Source organism: Gigantopelta aegis, chromosome 8 (assembly GCF_016097555.1).
Source record: "Gigantopelta aegis isolate Gae_Host chromosome 8, Gae_host_genome, whole genome shotgun sequence".
In the NCBI taxonomy this organism is placed as follows: domain Eukaryota; kingdom Metazoa; phylum Mollusca; class Gastropoda; order Neomphalida; family Peltospiridae; genus Gigantopelta; species Gigantopelta aegis.
Window position 1 is genome coordinate 44,381,240 of NC_054706.1, and position 24,835 is coordinate 44,406,074.

The 24,835-nt window shown below is 37.6% G+C and overlaps 1 protein-coding gene across 2 annotated transcripts in view; it reads right to left on the reverse strand.

Moving 5' to 3' along the window:
• Positions 1-24,835, reverse strand: part of LOC121378889 (cGMP-dependent protein kinase 1-like) — a 197,613-nt gene that overhangs the window by 11,337 nt on the left and 161,441 nt on the right. Inside the window, exons 11-16 of one of the 2 annotated variants that reach the window (XM_041507245.1) lie at positions 24,415-24,441; positions 15,215-15,335; positions 13,908-14,047; positions 6,951-7,040; positions 2,403-2,544; positions 636-799 (exon numbers count right to left, since the gene is read on the reverse strand). In XM_041507245.1, the coding sequence (XP_041363179.1) occupies positions 636-799; positions 2,403-2,544; positions 6,951-7,040; positions 13,908-14,047; positions 15,215-15,335; positions 24,415-24,441 (684 nt within the window). The remainder of the gene's footprint in view (positions 1-635; positions 800-2,402; positions 2,545-6,950; positions 7,041-13,907; positions 14,048-15,214; positions 15,336-24,414; positions 24,442-24,835) is intronic. The other variant, XM_041507247.1, reaches the window with a different exon arrangement.

Below are 24,835 nucleotides of genomic sequence, written 5' to 3' on the forward strand. Positions count from 1 at the left end.
CAAATATTAATTTAGTGTCTCATGTGTTATAGCACTAAAGAAGATATTATTTGGGTGACTAACACCATTATTTTTTTAATATTTAAGTCGCCCAAACAGGACATAGGTCGCATTTGGCGACTTGGCCACAGGCCGTTTCGAGCCCTGCTGATGAACTAAAATGACAGACACAGTACCAGTATACATCACAGCTACATGTGAAGGTAATGACAGGTTACACTTGACTGAACAGTGACACATATGACAGGTAGAAATACATACTGGTAAAACTCCTATCTTTTCCCGATTCAAATTAACCACACCCTTGGGATTCTATCTCGATATTCAGATTAGACACATATATACAAAAATATTTATGTGAAAACTATTAATTGACTGCAAAATCATTACACTGATATCATATATTTAAATTATCACCCCTAGACTCTGCTGTGGGTTCAGCATAAGCTGAATCCAGATGTTCTGGTTTTCTCCGTGGCAAATTAAATGTTGGGCGCCATCTGTAACCCTCACTCGGTTGAAATACAATGAAAAGTCAACATGTCTATGTGGGTCCTACAGAATTTATTCTGTTGCCTTCAGGAAGTACACAGCCATGTACTTGGCAACCAATAATACTTATGTAACATCCATACCTTCCTGTGAGCAGTTCATACATCAGGATCCCTAGGGACCAGTAATCTACAGCATGGTCATGCCCCTTGTTGAGAATAATTTCCGGGGCCACATATTCCGGAGTTCCACAGAACGTCCAGGTCTTTTTACCCATGCCAACCCTTTTGGCAAACCCAAAATCAACCTAAAATAAAATATTGATATCATATTAAGAGATAAAACAATGACAGATTGCAGATACTGCTTTAAATATATACACTACGGTAATTATATCTTACTGACTAACAGATAAAACAATGACAGATTGCAGATACTGCTTTAAATATATACACTACGGTAATTATATCTTACTGACTAACAGATAAAACAATGACAGATTGCAGATACTGCTTTAAATATATACACTACGGTAATTATATCTTACTGACTAACAGATAAAACAACGACAGATTGCAGATACTGCTTTAAATATATACACTACGGTAATTATATCTTACTGACTTACAGATAAAACAACGACAGATTGCAGATACTGCTTTAAATATATACACTACGGTAATTATATCTTACTGACTCACAGATAAAACAACGACAGATTGCAGATACTGCTTTAAATATATACACTACGGTAATTATATCTTACTGACTCACAGATAAAACAACGACAGATTGCAGATACTGCTTTAAATATATACACTACGGTAATTATATCTTACTGACTGACAGATAAAACAACGACAGATTGCAGATACTGCTTTAAATATATACACTACGGTAATTATATCTTACTGACTGACAGATAAAACAACGACAGATAAAACAACGACAGATTGCAGATACTGCTTTAAATATATACACTACGGTAATTATATCTTACTGACTGACAGATAAAACAACGACAGATTGCAGATACTGCTTTAAATATATACACTACGGTAATTATATCTTACTGACTAACAGACAAAACAATGACAGATTGCAGATACTGCTTTAAATATATACACTACGGTAATTATATCTTACTGACTTACTGTGAGCGCAATGGTAGCTTTATGGATTAACTGGCCTCAGTCTGTTTTAGTTATATAATCCTAAATCTGATACTGTTGGAACCAAGGTCAGTAGTAGTAAAATTAGATCAACAAATGTTAAACATTCCTATTTCCTTTATCTTAATCAAAATGTAACTTCTCACTGCAAAAGTAATATGCACAATGAGTGTAAAATATGACCGCAAAATTAATGAGGAACAAGTTATAAATTTGGCTGCAAATTAATATGTAAATAAGAATGAATAACATCACTTGTTTACATCTGAACTCATTTGAACAATCGGTTTTTACTTGACCTATATTTTTTCCTGAATTGTTTTCAAATAAATTATCTGTCACATACTAGGTAATGATGGTGTATTGGAAATCAATGCCCCCCCCCCCCCCCCCCCCCCCCCAAAGTCTCTTTAATGATCACACACTGTTAAATTCAATATTTGTGGGTGCAGACATCTTGAAAATTATCAGTACGCTGGTTGGTCAGTTAATTAGCATGTGATTATTTGTTATACTGACCACATCTGACATATGTGGCAATACTGATCGACTTTCAACTGTGGATTGGGAATCATTAAAATTTCTGGCGGTGCTAAAAGAATACCAGCAGTCAGGACTATTCCAGAAGTGGTGTACACAGCACACATATTAACACTGACCAGACTATCAAGACAAGGTTACTGCAGAAACTGTGTGCACTGTGCGTGCCTCGGGTTGGCATAAAACAATGGAACTGACCAGCTTGATGAATCCATTATTGTCCAGTAGAAGGTTTTCTGGCTTCAGATCTCGGTAGATGATGCCCTTACTGTGCAGAAACTCAAACGCTTCCAGAACACAGGCCACGGAGAACCGGGTCATATTGTCGTCAAAACTGCCTCTGAAAACAGTCAACCAGTAGAGTCTCACTGGCACAGTCATCAAAGTTAAAGTTAGTTTGCTTTGTTTATTGACACCACTAAAGCACATTGATTTATTAATCATTGGCTAGTGGATGTCAAACATTTGGTAATTCTGACATATAGTCTTAAAGATGAAACCTACATTTCACCCCATTAGAAGCCAGGGATCTTTTATATGCATTATCCCACAGACTGGATAACACATAACACGGCCTTTGATATACCAGTTGTGGTTCATTGGCTGGAATGAGAAATAACCCAATGGGCCCACCAACGGGGATCGATCCTAGACCAGACTGCACATCGAGCGAGCCTTTACCACTGTCCCCATTACATTCATGATGCAGTCCCTTGGAATATCCCCCCCTCCCCCCCAACACACACTCTCCCAACCTATTTTTGAGAAATATCTTTAAAAATGTACTATACAATACCAGTGAGTCCTCATACAAAAGGTGTTTGCCCTATTCTTTATAAATGTCCTGCATCTACCACTTCATCTATAACATACATTTCACCTGTTATATAAGGGATCATCTGTAACCTGCCGAAAGGGGCAGGGGGTAAAACATATTGGATGAAATTTATGAAGCCTGTTTTTCTTAAATGCAGGTGTTTAAGCATTGTACATGCATCTAGTTAGACATGGGCAAGGCATAAACAGGACTTGTAAATTCAGACCAGTATGTCGATAAAATACCAGAAATGGGAAGTGTCAAAAAACATTTTTTTTTTTTTTAGTTTGTTTTATTATAAAATGTAGTTATAGCTATGACAGAAGAACGTTTGTGATAGATACAACAACTTCTTACTCTCCTGGTGAAGATATAGCGGTGTCATACAAATTTCGTACGCACCACCAGGTGCGTATTACAAACTGTATTTTGATTTGTCAACAGGGAACAGCAACCTTATTATCATTGTATCTATTGCACAATAAGGTGTCGTAGCCCAGTGGTAAAGTGCTCGCTTGATGCGCGGTTGGTCTGTGGGCCCACTGGGCTATTTGTTGTTCCAGCCAGTGTACCACGACTGGTATATCAAAGGCATGGTATGTGCTATCCTGTCTGTGGGATGGTGCATATAAAAAATCCCTTGCTACTAATGGAAAAATGTAGCACGTTTCCTCTAAAATCTAAATGTCAAAATGACATCTAATAGCCGATGATTAATAAATCGATGTGCTCTACTGGTTGTTTAAGAAAAACCTCCAAATGCCCCTCCCCCTCATTACACAATAAATGTTTTACAGTGCAGTATTAAACTAATTATATAAGTGTCCAGGAAAAATGTAGACAAAATAGTCTGCTAGTGTCATATTTAACACACACACACACACACACACACACACAAAGGTCCAGACTACACTATGCCACTGCACCATCTGGAAGTACTTGTCTGAGGTATGATGGGCCACAGGATCAACTGATATAAACAGGGCTGCAGAAAGTGCTCTCCCACTTGCCAAACAAGAGTAACAATCCTGACAGACGAGTTAAAAAATGCAACTACTAGTCCAACAGGCAATCTGTCTTTTTCTGACTAATTATTATTATTATTTGTTTTTTGCAATGAATACACAACTCCGCATCAGCCATGCCAGAATTCCAAACCATTCAAAACAAATGGTTTGGAATAATCACAAAATACACAACAATATTGGTACATGTACTGCATTGCCAATAAATGACTTCGGAGTTCCAAACTGCACTAGCGCAACATCCCAGAAACGAGTTATAGAGCAAACGGAACTGCACCAAACGGCCCCAAACAAAAATGGAACCAAACTGGACAAAACGGAACTTAGTGTTAACTAAAGCGGCACCACAATCTATGGCTTTATGGCTAAAACGGAACAAAATATTTATCAATGTATGGCTAAAACAGAAAGAAAGAAAGAAATGTTTTATTTAATGACACATTCAACACATTTTATTTACGGTTATATGACGTCAGACATATGGTTAAGGACCACAAAGATTTTGAGAGGAAACCTGCTGTCGCCATTACATGGGCTAGTCTTTCTGATTAGCAGCAAGGGATCTTTTATTTGTGCTTCCCACAGGCAGGATAGCACAAACCATGGCCTTTGTTGAACCAGTTTTGGATCACTGGTCGGTGCAAGTGGTTTACACCTACCCATTGAGCCTTGCGGAGCACTCACTCAGGGTTTGGAGTCGGTATCTGGATTAAAAATCCCATGCCTCAACTGGGATCCGAACCCAGTACCTACCAGCCTGTAGACTAATAGCCTAACCACGATGCCACTGAGGCCGGTTGGCTAAAACAGTACCAGAATCATTACAGGTCATGAACGATATCTTCAATAAAACAACAGCTATATTAATCATTTATTACTTTGTTTTATTTTGATGTCTATAGTATTAGCAGCTAGCTGGAAGTCAGTGAAATGCAGACAATCGTAACTAAGCTGCCACCGTAACAAACATTTGTTTTGTTATCTTCAAAATGCAGTCCACAGGTGTTTACAGAAAATGTGTTGTTTACACCATTTTCGCAAATACATTGAAATGAAGAGAGGGTACTGTTTTCATCAAAACATTGGAGGTGCATTATAGCCAAATTGGATCTGTTTTAGCCAACCAAAATGGCTTCGTTTTGGTAGTGGTTCTGATTTTGACTATAGTAGAAATCTGGCAGGCTAGTAAAGTTTAGTTGGTTCTGGTCCTGCAGGCGAGTTAAATATTTTCCATTTTTGTACCCTTGCATAAAACAACAAAACTATTTAGAAAGTTTTGTCATTTTAAAACATTATTTTGATAAACCCGAATTAAAAATATGAGAAGTATACCATTAACTTAGCCTGTTAAAGACATTTGCATAGATGTTGCCAATCCAAACAAATATATTTAAAAGACTGAGTCATCATTAACATTGATTGTTTACTCGTGGGTGATCGAGGCAAATGTAGCTCAGAAGAGCATACACATGTACCTGAGATTTGATGTACCTAATGGGTCAACCGAGTAGTCAATCCTATGACATATGCAACACATTTTAGATGTGTGCCAAAAACCCCATCAAGTACATCACTGATACCTACCATTAAAAATTATTTCTTAAAAAAACCTTACATCAAATTGGGCACAAGGTATTTTTAGCATAAATTGTAAGTTCCCCTCATTATTTATTTATTTATTAGGGTCAGAATTAATATATATTTAACACCTAAAAGTTCCTGACTGAGAAAAACAAGAAAGTAGACTTACACATCCCATCAGTAGTAGTCTGACTCAGAGCAGCAGGGTTTTACTTGCCAGTGTAGACCCCCCCCCCCCCCAACATAAATCACTGCACATTCATCTGCGTTCATGAACACCTCATCTCTTCGAAATACTAAGGAACATATTCCCTGCACTAGAACAGGATTTCAAATACACAGCAAGTAAATTACATCCTACACTCCCTCCCCACACACTAGAACAGGATTTCAAATACACAGCAAGTAAACTACATCCTAAACTCCCTCCCCACACACTAGAACAGGATTTCCAATACACAACAAGTAAACTACATCCTACACTCCCTCCCCACACACTAGAACAGGATTTCAAATACACAGCAAGTAAACTACATCCTAAACTCCCTCCCCACACACTAGAACAGGATTTCAAATACACAGCAAGTAAACTACATCCTAGACCCACACACAGTAGAAGAGAATTTCAAATACACAGCAAGTGAACCACATCCTCAATTCCCCCCCCCCCCCCCCCCCCACACTAGAAGAGAATTTCGAATACACAGCAAGTGAACTACATCCTAGACTCCCTCCTCACACACTAGAAGAGAATTTCAAATAAACAGTAACTGAACCACATCCTCGACCCCCCCCCCCCCCCCATACACACACACACTCTAGAAGAGAATTTCAAATAAACAGTAAGTGAACTACATCCTAGACTCCCTCCCCACACACTAGAAGATACTTTCAAATAAACAGTAAGTGAACCACATCCTCGACCCCCCCCCCCCCCACACACACACACTAGAAGAGAATTTCAAATAAACAGTAAGTGAACCACATCCTCGACCTCCCCCCCCCACACACACACTAGAAGAGAATTTCAAATACACAGCAAGTGAACCACATCCTTGACCCCCCCCCACACACTAGAACAGGATTTCAAATACACAGCAAGTGAACCACATCCTCGACACCAAATTAACCAGAGATTAATGAGGTTCTGGGGTGGTGTTAATTACCAGGGGCCTAATTCACTAAACTCTCGCAACTTTGCGATATCGCAGTGCAATGCTAAAAGACTTGCAAAGAGGATGCTTTGTTGTCTAACAAAGCCTAAGAGAGCTTTGTGAATTAAGCCCCAGTTCTTTACTGACCTGTTCTATAGAAAGTACTTACTTGTCTCTGAGGATTGTCCACAACTCCCCACCTAGACAGGCCTCCATCAGCATGTACACAAACTTCTTGTCTTTATACGTACAATACAACCTGAAATACACAAAACAAATATACACTAATGGCATTGTCCATACTACATTGAAGGATAACTTTCACAATCGAGTAAATTGTATATCAGAAAATTTTTGTAATTGTAGAAGTTTAAATTTTTGACGAGTTGTGTGGTTTGATTTAAACTGATCATGGGCCAGTTGTACAAATGTTAGTTAGCTTAACCAGTGGTTAAGAGAAATTTCCAAACAAAGGACAGAATTAGTACAAATAGTAATTGAAGACAGGATGTTGACACTTGGTTTAAAACAATCAAACATATCCATCCATATTTGAAAACATGACGTTAAAACTTGGTTTAAAACAATCAAACATATCCATCCATATGTAATTACATCTAGAATCAATACAAATAGTAATTGAAAACATGATGTTTAAACTTGGTTTAAAACAATCAAATGTATCCATCCATATGTAATCACATCTCAAGTTTATTTTGTATTCATATAAAAATAATTAAAAGGAAACTATTAGACTAACCAAGGGTTAATTTAACTATACTTCGAACAACTGGGCTGATGTGTTTCATTATTATGCAAAAGATGATTTTCAAAATTTACATCCAGTATTTTGCTGGGTTTAAGAAATCATTCACCAAATTGCCAAACTGGAATTAAAGATCCAGTTTTAAAATTGCATGCTATTTGTGGATCTGTTGCCATTTTATCTAAATAAAACATGAACTTGGCCACAAATTTTCTTATCAAACTAAATCAGATCAAAACTCTCTTCTTTTTTTTACTGTATCTTATTACAGTTGATAGATAAATGAAAATCTTTTTATTTCTCTAAAAATGTTATATAAAGGTGTTTTTTATGCTAATGTCATTTTCCAATCTTAGATGTTTTTGTTGGGTTTCACTGAAAAATATCTAACAATCAAACATTTTACAAAGTTGATAGTCATATATATATATATTCATTTTATCTAGAGGGAACATCTTCCCATTAAAAGTGCAGCCAATCATGTCCTCAGCTCATAAACACTTCAAACATGGTCGTTATGGGAAAGAAATCTCATCTGACTGCCAGATCATCATTAAAGAAATACATGGTGCTGAAATGTAATGACTACAACAGAAACAGGCCTTCAGGGCAACAGACACATACCACAGCAGGCATAATGTATCAGAAGAGCAGATGTAAAACACAGGATAGTAGATATAAGGATCAGGGCAGCAGTATAAGGATCAGGGCAGCAGTACGAGGATCGGGGCAGCAGTACGAGGATCGGGCAGCAGTACGAGGATCGGGGCAGCAGGTACGAGGATCGGGGCAGCAGGTACGAGGATCGGGGCAGCAGGTACGAGGATCGGGGCAGCAGGTACGAGGATCGGGGCAGCAGGTACGAGGATCGGGGCAGCAGTACGAGGATCGGGGCAGCAGTACGAGGATCGGGGCAACAGTACGAGGATCGGGGCAGCACTACAAAGATCGGGGCAGCAGGTACAAGGATCGGGGCAGCAGGTACAAGGATCGGGACAACATGTATAAGGATTGGGGCAGCAGGTGCAAGGATCAGGGCAACAGGTATAAGGATCGGGGCAACAGGTATACGGATCGGGACAAAATGTATAAGGATTGGGGCAGCAGGTATAAGGATCGGGGCAGCAGGTACAAGGATCAGGATAACATGTATAAATATCAGGGTAGCAGGTATAAGGATTAGGGCAGCAGAATCCCAAAAGATGGCCTCTATAGAGAGCTTGCTACTGAACACAATTCAGTCTGTACAGGAGGCTGCTAAATGCAGATTATTTAATACATCTATAATATTAGATTTGGGAAAATATTAAGACAACCTCTTAAGACAGGTGACTGTTCAATACAGTTCAAGGTATACTATATTAGAAGATTTAGGGCAAGTAGTAAGTTGACCTCTTCAGACAGGAAGCTGTTCAATACAGTTCAAGTTATACTATATTAGAAGATTTGGGGCAAGTAGTAAGTTGACCTCTTCAGACAGGAAGCTGTTCAATACAGTTCAAGTTATACTATATTAGAAGATTTGGGGCAAGTAGTAAGTTGACCTCTTCAGACAGGAAGCTGTTCAATACAGTTCAAGTTATACTATATTAGAAGATTTGGGGCAAGTAGTAAGTTGACCTCTTCAGACAGGAAGCCACTTAATATAGGTGGCTACTTGGTAGATTTCACACAAAAGTTCACATTCTTTGGCCTAAAACAAACATAATCACAGACTTGTCAGACTGGATCAAATTTGCATCCCATCCCATTGATTATCTGCTTTCCAGGATAGCCATTCAAGAATGGGATGTAGTCTTATGAAAACTTATACTTGAGGCCCAGAAAAAAGGAACACCAATAAGAAATTGCAATTTTTATATCTACCAAATTATTAACAGTAAGAATTCACCTTAATTCACAGTAAAATTACTAATGAAATAATCCATGAATACAAAAACAAAATCTGGTTTCATTTTGTGGAGTGGGAAGCTATGATTGTTAAATTTTAATTTCAAAGCAAATGCTAGAAATTGATAAGCAAAACTTTCTAGAAATTAGTCTTGAAATTAGGCTTCTTATTAAATTTGTTCACCAGCAATGCAAAAGACAGATATGGATCTTTTGCTTGTATATTATCGCTCCTCAAACTGGGGAACATGAATGTGTTTGAAATGACTGTCAAAACATAAATTGAAAGTAAAACTTGCTTGTGAAATTAATTATCAGAGGGAAGTAGCCCAGTGGTAAAGCGCTCACTTGATGCATGGTCGGTTTGGGATCAATCAGTCATTGCCTCCACTGGGCTGTTTCTCGTTCCAGCCAATGCACCACAACTGGTATATCAAAGGCTGTGGTATGTGCTGTTCTGTCTGTGGGATGGTGCATAAAAAAGATCCCTTGGAAAAATGTAGCAGGTTTCCTCTCTAAGACTATATGTCAAAATTACCAAATGTCTGACATCCAATAGCTGATGATTAATAAATCAATGTGCTTTAGTGGTGTTGTTAAACAAAAGAACCTTTTTTCCTTCTAATTATCAGAAAGCATATTGTGCATTTAGAGTGTCATTTGCTCTCTCTCTCTCTCTCTCTCTCTCTCTCTCTCTCTCTCTCTCTCTCTCTCTCTCTCTCTCTCTCTCTCTCTCTCTCTCTCTCTCTCTCTCTCTCTCTCTCTCTCTCTCTCTCTCTCTCTCTCTGTGTGTGTGTGTGTGTGTACACTGAGTAGCAAACCGAGTATATATTTTAAAGAGAATTACACTTGAGACAATGATTGATTTCTCGGTTACTCATTTCTTGTTTCAGCGTCTTCAATCTATGTTCAGTGTCCCACTTTGTCACTTGAAATTAAACCTACTAGTGGCAATTCAAAAACCACCACCTTATTAAAATGCCTGGAATGGGTATGGGAACTCTTATTAACGTGCCCATATCCAATGAAGGTTCAGGCACACCCATCCTGGACTTAACCTCTGACATCTCCAGTGACTAATTCCGGGACAGGAAGTAAATTGAGTGGAAAGATGAAAACCCAATTAAGTCTAGCCATGCAATGAAAAGGATTGGGACTACTAATGATCAGACCTTACGCAAGCACTCGAGCAGTACGATACATCCCTCTCCCAACAGCCATTAGTATGTACTGGTTCCCAGATTGTTTTGACAAGCCCAGTAACCGTGGCACCCAAACATTTTCATCCACATCTTGATGTATGTCTGTAACCCTAAGCCACTCTTGCCTCACCAGAGCGACTTCGTTACAAGAATCAAACTTATTTGTCCATTAAGTGTGGTGAGGCATAATTGAAGGTGAGTCTGGGTCACGAGTTTCCCATCAACATGGCGTCCGCAGCCAGATATTAAAAGATTTTGCTCCCAAAAACGCTGCTGGCCCAGTGAGAAAAACAAGCAGATTGTTGGAAAATGTCATGCGCCCACAAATCCTGTCATAAATTAGATGCCAGAGGTTAGCAAGCTTCCAAGCAGAGGGAGCACAAGTGATCAATCGACTTTAATATAACTGTGCTGTGCTGAATCGCTGGGCAAGCCGAACATCAGAAACACTCCTGGCAAAACAATGAAATGTCAATACAGATGTCCATGGGGATTGAATCACCAGGAAAACAAAATTGCAACCATTCTCCCCGTGTTTTCCCAACATATCAAGCTCTGCATTTTGTTTGAGGAAATAAGGAGTAAAAGGATCATTTGGAATGAAGTGAAAATCCCATCAGGTTTTCTATTACTATTCAAGTCTCAAAATATAATATCATGCGCAAGTTTAACAGGTCTGATGCAACCTGAATGATCAATATAGATCACTCTGACCTGGTGGGCTTTTATTCCAGCAACACTGGTCATTTATACTTTGGGTTTTTTTTCAAAAACTGTTACGGTACAGTAATAAAATCTCTACAGGCCAACCATATAAAATACATAATTGTTTGCTATAATCTAAAAACTTATTGGAAAAAATCACCTCTGCATGACAAGCTATGAAAGTGGGGGACAAATATATTTTTTAATGCATGACAATTAAGCAAAGAAAATGGGTGATTATTTAAAATGGCTTCTGTATGACAAGCTATGTAAATGGGGGACAAATAAATAAATAGAAATTATGAAAAATGGTGACAATTAAATATATTTTTAAATCACCCCTAAATGACAAGCTATAAAAATGGGGGATATGTATAAAAAATCACCCATGCATGGCAAGCAATGTAAAATGGGGGACAAATATATGTTAGAAACACTCCTGCATTGGTGGTGTCGTGGTTAAGCCATCAGACAAGGCGAGTAGGTACAGGGCTAGCAGACAGTTAGTGGTTAAGCCATCAGACAAGGCCAGCAGGTACAGGGCTAGCAGACAGTTAGTGGTTAAGCCATCAGACAAGGCGAGTAGGTACAGGGCTAGCAGACAGTTAGTGGTTAAGCCATCAGACAAGGCCAGCAGGTACAGGGCTAGCAGACAGTTAGTGGTTAAGCCATCAGACAAGGCGAGTAGGTACAGGGCTAGCAGACAGTTAGTGGTTAAGCCATCAGACAAGGCGAGTAGGTACAGGGCTAGCAGACAGTTAGTGGTTAAGCCATCAGACAAGGCCAGCAGGTACAGGGCTAGCAGACAGTTAGTGGTTAAGCCATCAGACAAGGCGAGTAGGTACAGGGCTAGCAGACAGTTAGTGGTTAAGCCATCAGACAAGGCGAGTAGGTACAGGGCTAGCAGACAGTTAGTGGTTAAGCCATCAGACAAGGCCAGCAGGTACAGGGCTAGCAGACAGTTAGTGGTTAAGCCATCAGACAAGGCGAGTAGGTACAGGGCTAGCAGACAGTTAGTGGTTAAGCCATCAGACAAGGCGAGTAGGTACAGGGCTAGCAGACAGTTAGTGGTTAAGCCATCAGACAAGGCGAGTAGGTACAGGGCTAGCAGACAGTTAGTGGTTAAGCCATCAGACAAGGCCAGCAGGTACAGGGCTAGCAGACAGTTAGTGGTTAAGCCATCAGACAAGGCGAGTAGGTACAGGGCTAGCAGACAGTTAGTGGTTAAGCCATCAGACAAGGCCAGCAGGTACAGGGCTAGCAGACAGTTAGTGGTTAAGCCATCAGACAAGGCGAGTAGGTACAGGGCTAGCAGACAGTTAGTGGTTAAGCCATCAGACAAGGCGAGTAGGTACAGGGCTAGCAGACAGTTAGTGGTTAAGCCATCAGACAAGGCCAGCAGGTACAGGGCTAGCAGACAGTTAGTGGTTAAGCCATCAGACAAGGCGAGTAGGTACAGGGCTAGCAGACAGTTAGTGGTTAAGCCATCAGACAAGGCGAGTAGGTACAGGGCTAGCAGACAGTTAGTGGTTAAGCCATCAGACAAGGCCAGCAGGTACAGGGCTAGCAGACAGTTAGTGGTTAAGCCATCAGACAAGGCGAGTAGGTACAGGGCTAGCAGACAGTTAGTGGTTAAGCCATCAGACAAGGCGAGTAGGTACAGGGCTAGCAGACAGTTAGTGGTTAAGCCATCAGACAAGGCGAGTAGGTACAGGGCTAGCAGACAGTTAGTGGTTAAGCCATCAGACAAGGCCAGCAGGTACAGGGCTAGCAGACAGTTAGTGGTTAAGCCATCAGACAAGGCGAGTAGGTACAGGGCTAGCAGACAGTTAGTGGTTAAGCCATCAGACAAGGCGAGTAGGTACAGGGCTAGCAGACAGTTAGTGGTTAAGCCATCAGACAAGGCCAGCAGGTACAGGGCTAGCAGACAGTTAGTGGTTAAGCCATCAGACAAGGCGAGTAGGTACAGGGCTAGCAGACAGTTAGTGGTTAAGCCATCAGACAAGGCGAGTAGGTACAGGGCTAGCAGACAGTTAGTGGTTAAGCCATCAGACAAGGCCAGCAGGTACAGGGCTAGCAGACAGTTAGTGGTTAAGCCATCAGACAAGGCGAGTAGGTACAGGGCTAGCAGACAGTTAGTGGTTAAGCCATCAGACAAGGCGAGTAGGTACAGGGCTAGCAGACAGTTAGTGGTTAAGCCATCAGACAAGGCGAGTAGGTACAGGGCTAGCAGACAGTTAGTGGTTAAGCCATCAGACAAGGCCAGCAGGTACAGGGCTAGCAGACAGTTAGTGGTTAAGCCATCAGACAAGGCCAGTAGGTACAGGGCTAGCAGACAGTTACCGCCTCCAACCCAGAGCGAGTTTTAACAACTCAATGCTCTTCTCTCTCACTAACCACTAACAATTAACCCACTGTCCTGGACAGACAGCTCAGATAGCTGAGGTGTGCCCAGGACAGTGTGCTTGAACCTTAATTGGATATAAACATGAAAATACGTTGAAATGAAATGAAATGAAAATGGGTGACAAATAGGCATTTGAAGACTGTTTTTCCTACTAACTTTGCTATAAACGGTGTGTTAGCTTCCATCATGATCTTCTTCTCTGAAAACACATGTTCCTGTTGCCGTGTTTCCACAATGTGTTGTTTCTTAAGGCACTTGAGGGCAAACGTCTTATTCTTGTCGGTTTGGAGCTGGACCTAAACCAGAAATAAACAGCAACATTCTCAGTAAACACATACTTCTGTGTTACAGGTATATCAAATTTGAATGGATGGATGGGATGGATGGGATGGATGGGATGAATGGGATGAATGCGATGGATGGATGGATGGATGGGATGAATGGGATGAATGGGATGGATGGATGGATGGATGGATGGATGGATGGGATGAATGGATGGATGGATGGATGGATGGATGGGATGAATGAGATTAATGGGATGGATGGATGGATGGATGGGATTGATGGATGGATGGATGGATGGATGGATGGATGGATGGATGCATGAATGAATGAATGAATGAATGAATGAATGAATATTTAAAGCTGCTGGTCTAGTTTATACAAAGTGCAAAATGTTTTGGTTATTAGTCTTTCTTCTCCCCCCCCCCCCCCCCATTAATGTACACATTTATATTATGTTTAAATTATTAATTTTGGCAAATCCCAACAAGTTTCTGATTGTTCAGGACCCCCTTCTACGAAACGATCTTAACCCTAAGATCACCTTAACTACATAACTACCATATGCCATTACAGTGATCTTAACGCTAAGATCGCTTTGTGAAACGGGGCCCTGATGTTTGTAACTGTTATTCAAATATGTTTTTAATACGCGTAGCTCAGAAACTGAATGACGTCATTTATTTAGTAACAGCCATAGTTCAATTAAATATTCCTTCCTAGGTTGGTTTTTTTGGTTGGGGAGGAACCTACTGGGTAGGTTGTGTATTAAAATGAAGTGCTCCACTTATTTTAATTGAAAACATGTTTTAATGCATAAACAACAAAATGATTGGGCACAAGTTTTCCAACTTAATAGGTGCTCTCCTATATACATGTACACACAATATAATGGTGACAATGACATAATACTAATTCAACACCAGTCAAAAAACAGGGAACATCTTTGTTTTAAGAATTGTGATTAGTAACAATTGGTAATCATTTCAAAATTTAGTAGCAACTAGTAGTTAACATTTTAGAATTGTGTAGCGATCGCTGAAATTATGTAGCAAATTGTGACACGAGGCTGAATATTCTCTGAAAACCCTGAAAAAATTGTCACATACGCGACAAAACTGGTCGCAATGTACAAAGCTGTAGGTTCAGCGGCATTAATAGACAGTTTAAAGTTGACTTACAAGTTCCACTCGACCGAAGCCCCCCATTCCAAGAGTGGCCACAACATCCAGGTCTTCCAACCTCAAGTCTCGGAACTCAGAGTGAACCTGTTGCTGTGGTGACAAATCTCCTCCACTAGATCTGAAAGACAATACGCCATTCACCAGGTGAGATTTCTACACACCACCATTCACCGGGTGAGATTTCTACACACCACCATTCACCGGGTGAGATTTCTACACACCACCATTCACTGAGTGAAATCTCTACACACCACCATTCACCGGGTGAGATTTCTACACACCACCATTCACCGAGTGAAATCTCTACACACCACCATTCACCGGGTGAGATTTCTACACACCACCATTCACTGAGTGAAATCTCTACACAACGCCATTCACCGGGTGAGATTTCTACACACCACCATTCACCGGGTGAGATTTCTACACACCACCATTCACCGGGTGAGATTTCTACACACCACCATTCACCGGGTGAGATTTCTACACACCACCATTCACCGGGTGAGATTTCTACACACCACCATTCACCGGGTGAGATTTCTACACACCACCATTCACCGGGTGAGATTTCTACACACCACCATTCACCGGGTGAGATTTCTACACACCACCATTCACCGGGTGAGATTTCTACACACCACCATTCACTGAGTGAAATCTCTACACACCACCATTCACCGGGTGAGATTTCTACACACCACCATTCACTGGGTGAGATTTCTACACACCACCATTCACTGAGTGAAATCTCTACACACCGCCATTCACTGGGTGAGATTTCTACACACCACCATTTACAACTAGAACAGCTGCAACTGGTCTCTTTTATAACAACCACCTGTCTATACAACCCATTTCTAAAACAGTCTGTTCACCTTCAATAATAGGTACATGTATGTTATAACTAGGTTAAACAAATTGACTGTCCTTACATGTCACTTTAAATACATGTAGCTTATTTCACTCAAAAATGTACATCAAAGAAATTGATTAATCATGTACCACCTTGTTTTGACCATGTGGCTTATACTTCACAAGTAATTGTGAACATTTTGTGAATAACACTGAAATTAATGTTCTGTGAATATATACAGAGGATTGTGAAAAAGATCGACATCAAGTAAGACTGTCATTACATCAATACGTAATGTGTTCTGGAGAAAAAGACAGAACCAGTAAATATGCATGAACAGGTATAGTGATTGACTACTGAGCTGGAATCACACTGATGTGCTTCTCATAAGTAATTTGTTTACGCCATCTCAGTAAATAGCCAGTGGATACAGACTATGTAAAACCTATCAATATCAGGTTTAAACTCCACTGGCTTGATGCCTTTTGGAGCTGCAATACAGTTCAGGTGGTGCTTAATTAATTTTTAAGTCTGTAATTATATCTATTTATTAATCTGTATTACAAATAGTCTGTCCATACAGACAACATGGGAGAGTTTCTTCTGCTAAAAATACACATATTTTAACCTGTATTACACAAATAAAATTATTATGTATCACTTGAGATACATTTTAAATCTCTGCTAAAAATACACATATTTTAACCTGTATTACACAAATAAAATTATTATGTATCACTTGAGATACATTTTAAATCTCTGCTAAAAATACACACATTTTAACATGTATTATACAAATAAAATTATTACAAATAACTTGTGATAAGTTTTGTCTGCTAAAAAATACACATATTTTGACCTGTATTATACAAATAAAATTATTATGTATCACTTAAGATACATTTTAAATCTCTACTAAAATGCACATATTTTAACCTGTATCACAAATACCATGTCCATACAGACCACTTAATTAAATGTTTATGACTTAAAATGCATATATCAGACCTTACCATTTAAAGGGATTCATCACTCATTCCCCATCACTCACCTGAGACTAGTTCAAGGAGAGCAATTTCAAGCTCCCCTTAGCATGTGAATTTATATATAATATCAATAAGGTAATATCTTAAATGGCTCTCCATAATCTAAATTAGGGGAGCAATTAATAACTCTCCTCTATCGTGTTCATGGTGAGGTCCAATGTATTTATATGTACAACAAACCCTGTCCATAAAGACCACATCCGTTATATTATTGTTTCTGCTTACAGATACATTAAATAGTTTACTCTTAATATATATAAAAATGTGAACAGCTGAAGGAGGATACTTTCTGCAACTCTGATGGGTAGGCTCTGTATGTAGGTTTCACCAAAGTGTAATTAATTAGCATTTAATCAAGTACCTGTCGTTAATTTAAGAAAGACAACACCCTGATACAATATGTCTATTGAGTATTACCTGTATATTTGTTAGTTTGGTATAATATACATGTATTATGTTTGTTAAGTCATATTAAAACTGCTAAGCGGGAGATGGAGAACTAAGATATGTTACAACAAATGTATGATGAGACGTGTAGACATCTAATTAAGTTTCTTTAAAATACTTCAGTGACTTACTGAATCACATATCTATATATTAGTTATTAACAGCAGAAGTACTAGATTATTAATATTGAAAATAGTTCTAAAAACTTAAAAACCTAAAAGATACAAAATGGGAAATTGTTCTTACTGTCATGGCATATAAATATTTAAATCTTAAATGTACATCTCCTGCAATTGCCATGGTGATCAGCAATGCTGGGGAGATCTGATTGCTGCAGAATCTTTACTTCTCCATCACACTTTTTTTGCTGTGGACTATATTCAGGGTTTTTGGTTTTTTTTCAATAGCATGTTTTTTGGCTGTAACAATTGGTTAATTGCAGGGGTTGAATGTATGATCCCATATACATATACTAAAAATAACTGTTTAAGCTTTATAGTTTTTAATAGCAGAAGTACTCAGCAATAATACTGAAAACCTATTTTAAAACTTTATAAATACCTCAGAAAGAACCTGAGTGAGAATGATTTGTATTTACACATGTCCACAAGTTCTACTAATACCGTCTAACTACCAGTGTTAAAGGACAAAAAACGTGGTGATGAATGGATGAAATTATCCAGCTACATGTATTCATTAGCCAGTGTTAAAATTACAGATGAGTTGAAAATGACTAGACTGAGTGCATTATAACGGCTGAGATTTGCTTTAAATTACAAACACAAACAGCTGTTTCTTAAGGCATTTAATCAAGATATAAAAATACTTATTTCAGTTGTTATAACACAGCTGTATACTGATCACTTTGTAACCAGTTATTAGTATGTCTTACCAGCACCAGTAGTCTAGTGGTTAAATAAAAGTTAAAGTTTGTTTTGTTTAACAACACCACTAGAGCACACTGATTTATTAATTATCAGCTATTGGATGTCAAACATTTGGTAATTTTTACATTTAGTCTTAGAGAGGAAACCCACTACATTTTTCCATTAGTAGCAAGGAATATTTTATGTTCACTATCCCACAGACAGGATAGCACATACCATGGCCTTTGATATACCAGTAATGGTGCACTGGCTGGAACGAGAAATAACCCAATGGGTCCCACCAATGGGGATCGATCCCAAACCGACCGTGCATCAAGTGAGTGCTTTACCACAGGGCTAGATTCTGCCCCTGTCTATTGGTTAAGCTATCAGTCTTAAGGTTGGTAGGTACCGAGTTCATGTTCCATACAACACCAGCATCAACCTAGTGAGTTTTAATGGCTCACTACTCACTGACACTCACTACTCACTGACACTCACCATTCTGCCCCTTTCTATTGGTTAAGCTATCAGTCTTAAGGTTGGTAGGTACCGAGTTCATGTTCCATACAACACCAGCATCAACCTAGTGAGTTTTAATGGCTCACTACTCACTGACACTCACTACTCACTGACACTCACCATTCTGCCCCTTTCTATTGGTTAAGCTATCAGTCTTAAGGTTGGTAGGTACCGAGTTCATGTTCCATACAACACCAGCATCAACTTAGTGAGTTTTAATGGCTCACTACTCACTGACACTCACTACTCACTGACACTCACCATTCTGCCCCTTTCTATTGGTTAAGCTATCAGTCTTAAGGTTGGTAGGTACCGAGTTCATGTTCCATACAACACCAGCATCAACCTAGTGAGTTTTAATGGCTCACTACTCACTGACACTCACTACTCACTGACACTCACCATTCTGCCCCTTTCTATTGGTTAAGCTATCAGTCTTAAGGTTGGTAGGTACCGAGTTCATGTTCCATACAACACCAGCATCAACCTAGTGTGAGTTTTAATGGCTCACTACTCACTGACACTCACTACTCACTGACACTCACCATTCTGCCCCTGTCTATTGGTTAAGCTATCAGTCTTAAGGTTGGTAGGTACCGAGTTCATGTTCCATACAACACCAGCATCAACCTAGTGAGTTTTAATGGCTCACTACTCACTGACACTCACTACTCACTGACACTCACCATTCTGCCCCTTTCTATTGGTTAAGCTATCAGTCTTAAGGTTGGTAGGTACCGAGTTCATGTTCCATACAACACCAGCATCAACCTAGTGAGTTTTAATGGCTCACTACTCACTGACACTCACTACTCACTGACACTCACCATTCTGCCCCTTTCTATTGGTTAAGCTATCAGTCTTAAGGTTGGTAGGTACCGAGTTCATGTTCCATACAACACCAGCATCAACCTAGTGAGTTTTAATGGCTCACTACTCACCAACACTCACCATTCTGCCCCTGTCTATTGGTTAAGCTATCAGTCTTAAGGTTGGTAGGTACCGAGTTCATGTTCCATACAACACCAGCATCAACCTAGTGAGTTTTAATGGCTCACTACTCACCAACACTCACCATTCTGCCCCTGTCTATTGGTTAAGCTATCAGTCTTAAGGTTGGTAGGTACCGAGTTCATGTTCCATACAACACCAGCATCAACCTAGTGAGTTTTAATGGCTCACTACTCACTGACACTCACCATTAACCACTGTCCTGGCCAGACAGCACAGACAGTTCAGCTGTGTATTGAGAACAGTGCACCTCAACTTGTTTGTTATGAGTATGAACATAATTAAGAGGATTTACACATGAGATTAAATATAATACCACTACTCAATGTCATGACTTGAAGCCGGTTCAGACACTGGCTAAGCTGTCAAATGTACTATAGCTGGCTCCAACCCAGAGCAAAAGGAAACAAAAGAAAAATAATTTTTGTTTAATGACATCTGAGAACATTTTAATGTCTTTAAAATTGGGTTGTTTCAGTAACTGGTTCAGCAAGTCAGAAGGGAACTGTTCTGCATTTCAAACCTTTGAAATCTGTGTGTGCTAGTACTTAAGATACTGGAATAAAGTTAATACTGTTAACAAACAACTCTGGACTACCAAATTACAGTATATACTTAACACATCCATGACCACGTTTCTTTAAATCTAACATGGGGAAACAACTAACCTAAAAGGTTAAAATTATCAATGTATTTATTAATGTGATTGACTTTCTGCTATTAGGATGAAATAAGCAAAACATAAAATAGTCTATAAAGTGAAAACATGAGATGAGTACCGTAAGCATTAATTTGTATTTAAGTAAAATCATGGATTAATTTACTAGGATTATTTTTAATAACTATGGGTGTGTAAAATTTGCACTGAAATATAAATTATATTCTGTAAAAACAATGAAATTACATTTTTACTTTTTAAAATTAAAAATAATAAAACATTCATTTTTAGTTTTTAAATAAAATGTAAATTGAAGATTCTGAAAATGGAACAATGCTTCTATGATTATTCCAATATTTGTCCAATATACTTTAAATGTAATTTCACATGAAGTTTTCACCATCGTGTTTCTAAAATTCTACTAGGTTTTAGTAGTAGAAAATCAAAGCAAAATAATCTAGGGTAGATTCTAAATTGAAGCATTGAATTTGCATATTTAAAAGTTACATTTTTTGTACTGGTGTGAACTGAACCTGTCCTGTTTGTTTCGAATGGTATCCATGAGTCGGAATGGAAAGTTTCTTTAATTGCTTTTCCAGCCTAAAAAAATGGTTGAAAATAAACCATATAAAACAAAATATCAGAGGATTGCAAACAAATATTAAATTAGCTACCATTTATGGTAGACGGTATGTGTCCCAAGTGAAATAATTTCATTACTGAGTGCATGAAATAATGAATGGTAGCCAGTTCAATATCTGTTTATTACAAACTAGAGTCTCAAGACAGCTTTATTACCGAACTCAATAAACTTTTGTGTGTACGGTTTATTCACTCATCCAATATTCAACATCATCTTTATCAAGTCTAAACCAAGACCGTTGTTGGGATTTCATAAATATTGCATATTTTGCAAGAGAAATTAATATAATTTCATGTTTACATCTTAATATTAAAATGTTTCAAGTTATAGGAAATGATGCTATATTTCCAAAGGTTACTGTACATTTTGTTGATAATGATATATGGGTTTTTTTAGATATGTATTCCTGACCCCTTTTAATGTCCCACAAATCAGAGTACAGATTGCACATTCAGATACAGCATATTATATATTAACTTTAATATATTATTAAAACAGTAATATTTAAAACTAGCTATCATTGATTTACCATGGGCACTGTCACATTTTAGAAATGAACCTAATATGCTATAACCGACACCTTGGTGGTGTTGTGGTTATTAAGCCATTGGACATCGGGCTGATAGGTATTGGGTTCACAGCCCAGTACCAACTCCCACCCAGAACGAGTTTTAATGATTCCATGGGCAGGTGTAAGACCACTACACCGACTTCAATCTCACTAACCAGTTAGAGAATGCTGGAGACTTTTTTCTTAATGTTTGTGGTGGGATTAGTGAAAAGTGTACAACGCTTATATAAGATGCCTCGCTATATATCAACAAAATAACAGAACATGAGCTATACATATATGTATGTAATCGTGGTTTCAAATTTGTATGAAAATAAATTATTAGCTAAATGAGGCACTTCATTACATTTTCATGTAGCCATGTATTTAGTTATTTTTTCATGCATTTTGGAAGCATGACATGCACTGATAAATAGAATAAATTATTTGAAAATATAAATTTTAAATATATTTGAGCATGTTAGCTTTTGATACAAATTACAGTACATAAAAAAAAAACATGAGTAGATTTATTAATGAGCAAATGCTAAATGTGACTGTTTTTAAAAAATCGTGTCTGCCACTATACAGAAATAAATTGGCTATATAACGCCAAGATGGCGAACGTAGTTCATGAGTGGGTTCTTTTTCTCATTATTTAGCTGTTCCTATGTCTTTGTAAACAACATAACAAAGATATCCAATAATAATAAGCTTCATTCATCAAATTACATAACACAACATTGTACTCAAATTGTGAGCTACATGCAAGTAAATAGCAAAAACATAATACAGGCTATTCAAGAAATTATCACTGGAGTGTGTGAGGGGTGGGGTGCTAGGCAACCTATTATTGTTTCACTAGTTGTAGATTTATGTCACTGCCTCTCAGCATTAAGTCTGCCCCATGTGTTAATTTCTAGAACACTCTAGAAGAAGCCTAATACACACATGTATTAGTGCTCTTCAAAACAACCACGATTCCTCTTACAACATTCTCAAATTAGGAAAGAGCGAAAGGAACCGAAAAGCCAAATGTGTTTTCACATAAATAGCAGCTGAATTTTCAAAACAAAAATTAAATAAAAATGTCCACAAAACTGAAAAGAAAATTTAACCTTTATACAGAAATGTAATAAAACACTAAAATATTATCCATTCTGAAAAAAATTAAAATAGAAATGAACCTAATATGCTAAAATTAAAGCAACCAAACTGAAAAAAATATTATCTCTTTTTCATAAATTTTATCGAAACATATCTAATAATAGTGATATGCCAAATTAAATTTTTTTATTATTATTATTTTTTTAATATACATTGTATACACATGTGTATTACTAACTATACCAGTCAAACTTGAATAATAATTATTGTTAATTATAAACAATATTTAGATGAACTTCAAAAACAAAAATAACTTTTTGAATATTAAAATAGTGATATATAATAATCTGTCTGCTTAAAGAGAAAGCATTTTACACAAAAGATGGGGAAAAGATGGACTCTGTAAATTGATTATACAATAAAGTTACTTAATATTACGATCACGATGCTTTAGTCAGATTCAATTATAAGATGACATACTTGCATCATTAACCGATATCTGAAATTAGCTGTATTACGACCTTTTTGTGCTTGCCCACACAGACATCACGATCTGGCTGATGGCCGCTCATTTATCAAAAAGTGTCTGAACATTCAAAACAACGTTATAAGTCACATACAAAGTCCACTATATTCAACATGACAAATCTATTTTCTTTCCTAAACCTGTATTCATTTATTAACTTAATTTTAATTATTACAGATATTAATTAGCTGTCATATTACATGGGTTTTTTTGTTTTTTGTTTTTTTTTGTAGTTTTTTAGGGGAAGGGTTGTGACTGCCCACACACCTGCACAAAAGTTAAGAGTTGGGTGGGAGTAGGAACATTCTAATAATAATAATTACTTGCTTATGACTGCATATATTAATGCTCCAGTGAAATTGTTTTAATTACAAAACAACAAAAGATATGAAAATAGTGTCATGGCTGTTTTATTAAATTTTCACATTGATTTTAAATGTTAAACTCAATGTTATTCTTATGCTTTAATTGAAAAACATTCATTGAATTATAAAAATATACAGGCAATTTATTTTCAATTTCTTAAGAACAAAACAAAAATAAATGATATTTTACTAAAGCAGAGAAAATAAATGTGAAATCCAAAAGGGATGGGGTAAGCATAACTGAAATACAAACAGTTTTAAATCAAAATAAAAAAATTAATAAGCCAGTTTGGTAAATTAAAAAAAATAATGCTTTCACAAAAAACAGTCCTATCAATATGAAGTTCAGGCACATTCTCCTAAGCCAAAAACTTTAAACAACAAAAATAAGCAAACCACACATTCATTAATTTTTTTTTTTATTTAACAAGTTACTAAAAATAAAAAATAAAAAATTATATACAACAATAGCATTAATCTGAAAAACATTTTTGGACAAATTAGGGAAAATAAATATACAATACTATGTCACTTATTGACATCTGTTGGGGTTGGGTTATTTTTTGTGAGGGAAGGGGGCATGAAGATATATATACTTACTCAGACGAACGTTTACCATCACTGTGTCTGCAAACATGTTAGGATAGACACAATTAACTTACATTGTCCATGACCATAAACAAAACAGTCATTTATAGAATATATAAATTATATGTATATTATATTAATTACTATTAGCTATATATACGTACATTCATCCTTGGGCACCCACTAATCGAGCTTTGTTTTATAGTGTCATTAATTAATTAATTCATTCGTTCATTCATCCATTCATCCATTCATCCATGCATCCATTTATTCATTGTTGCAATTCTTTGACTTTTCCCAGAAAGAGGAGATCTTTAGATTTGGAAAATAGTTAAATGACTGCTTAGGATATGCAGCTAAAGGATTGATTAAAGCACAGCTAACGCACATATTAGGGAGGCCAGCCTTAGGACATGTTAGGGAGTACAGCTGA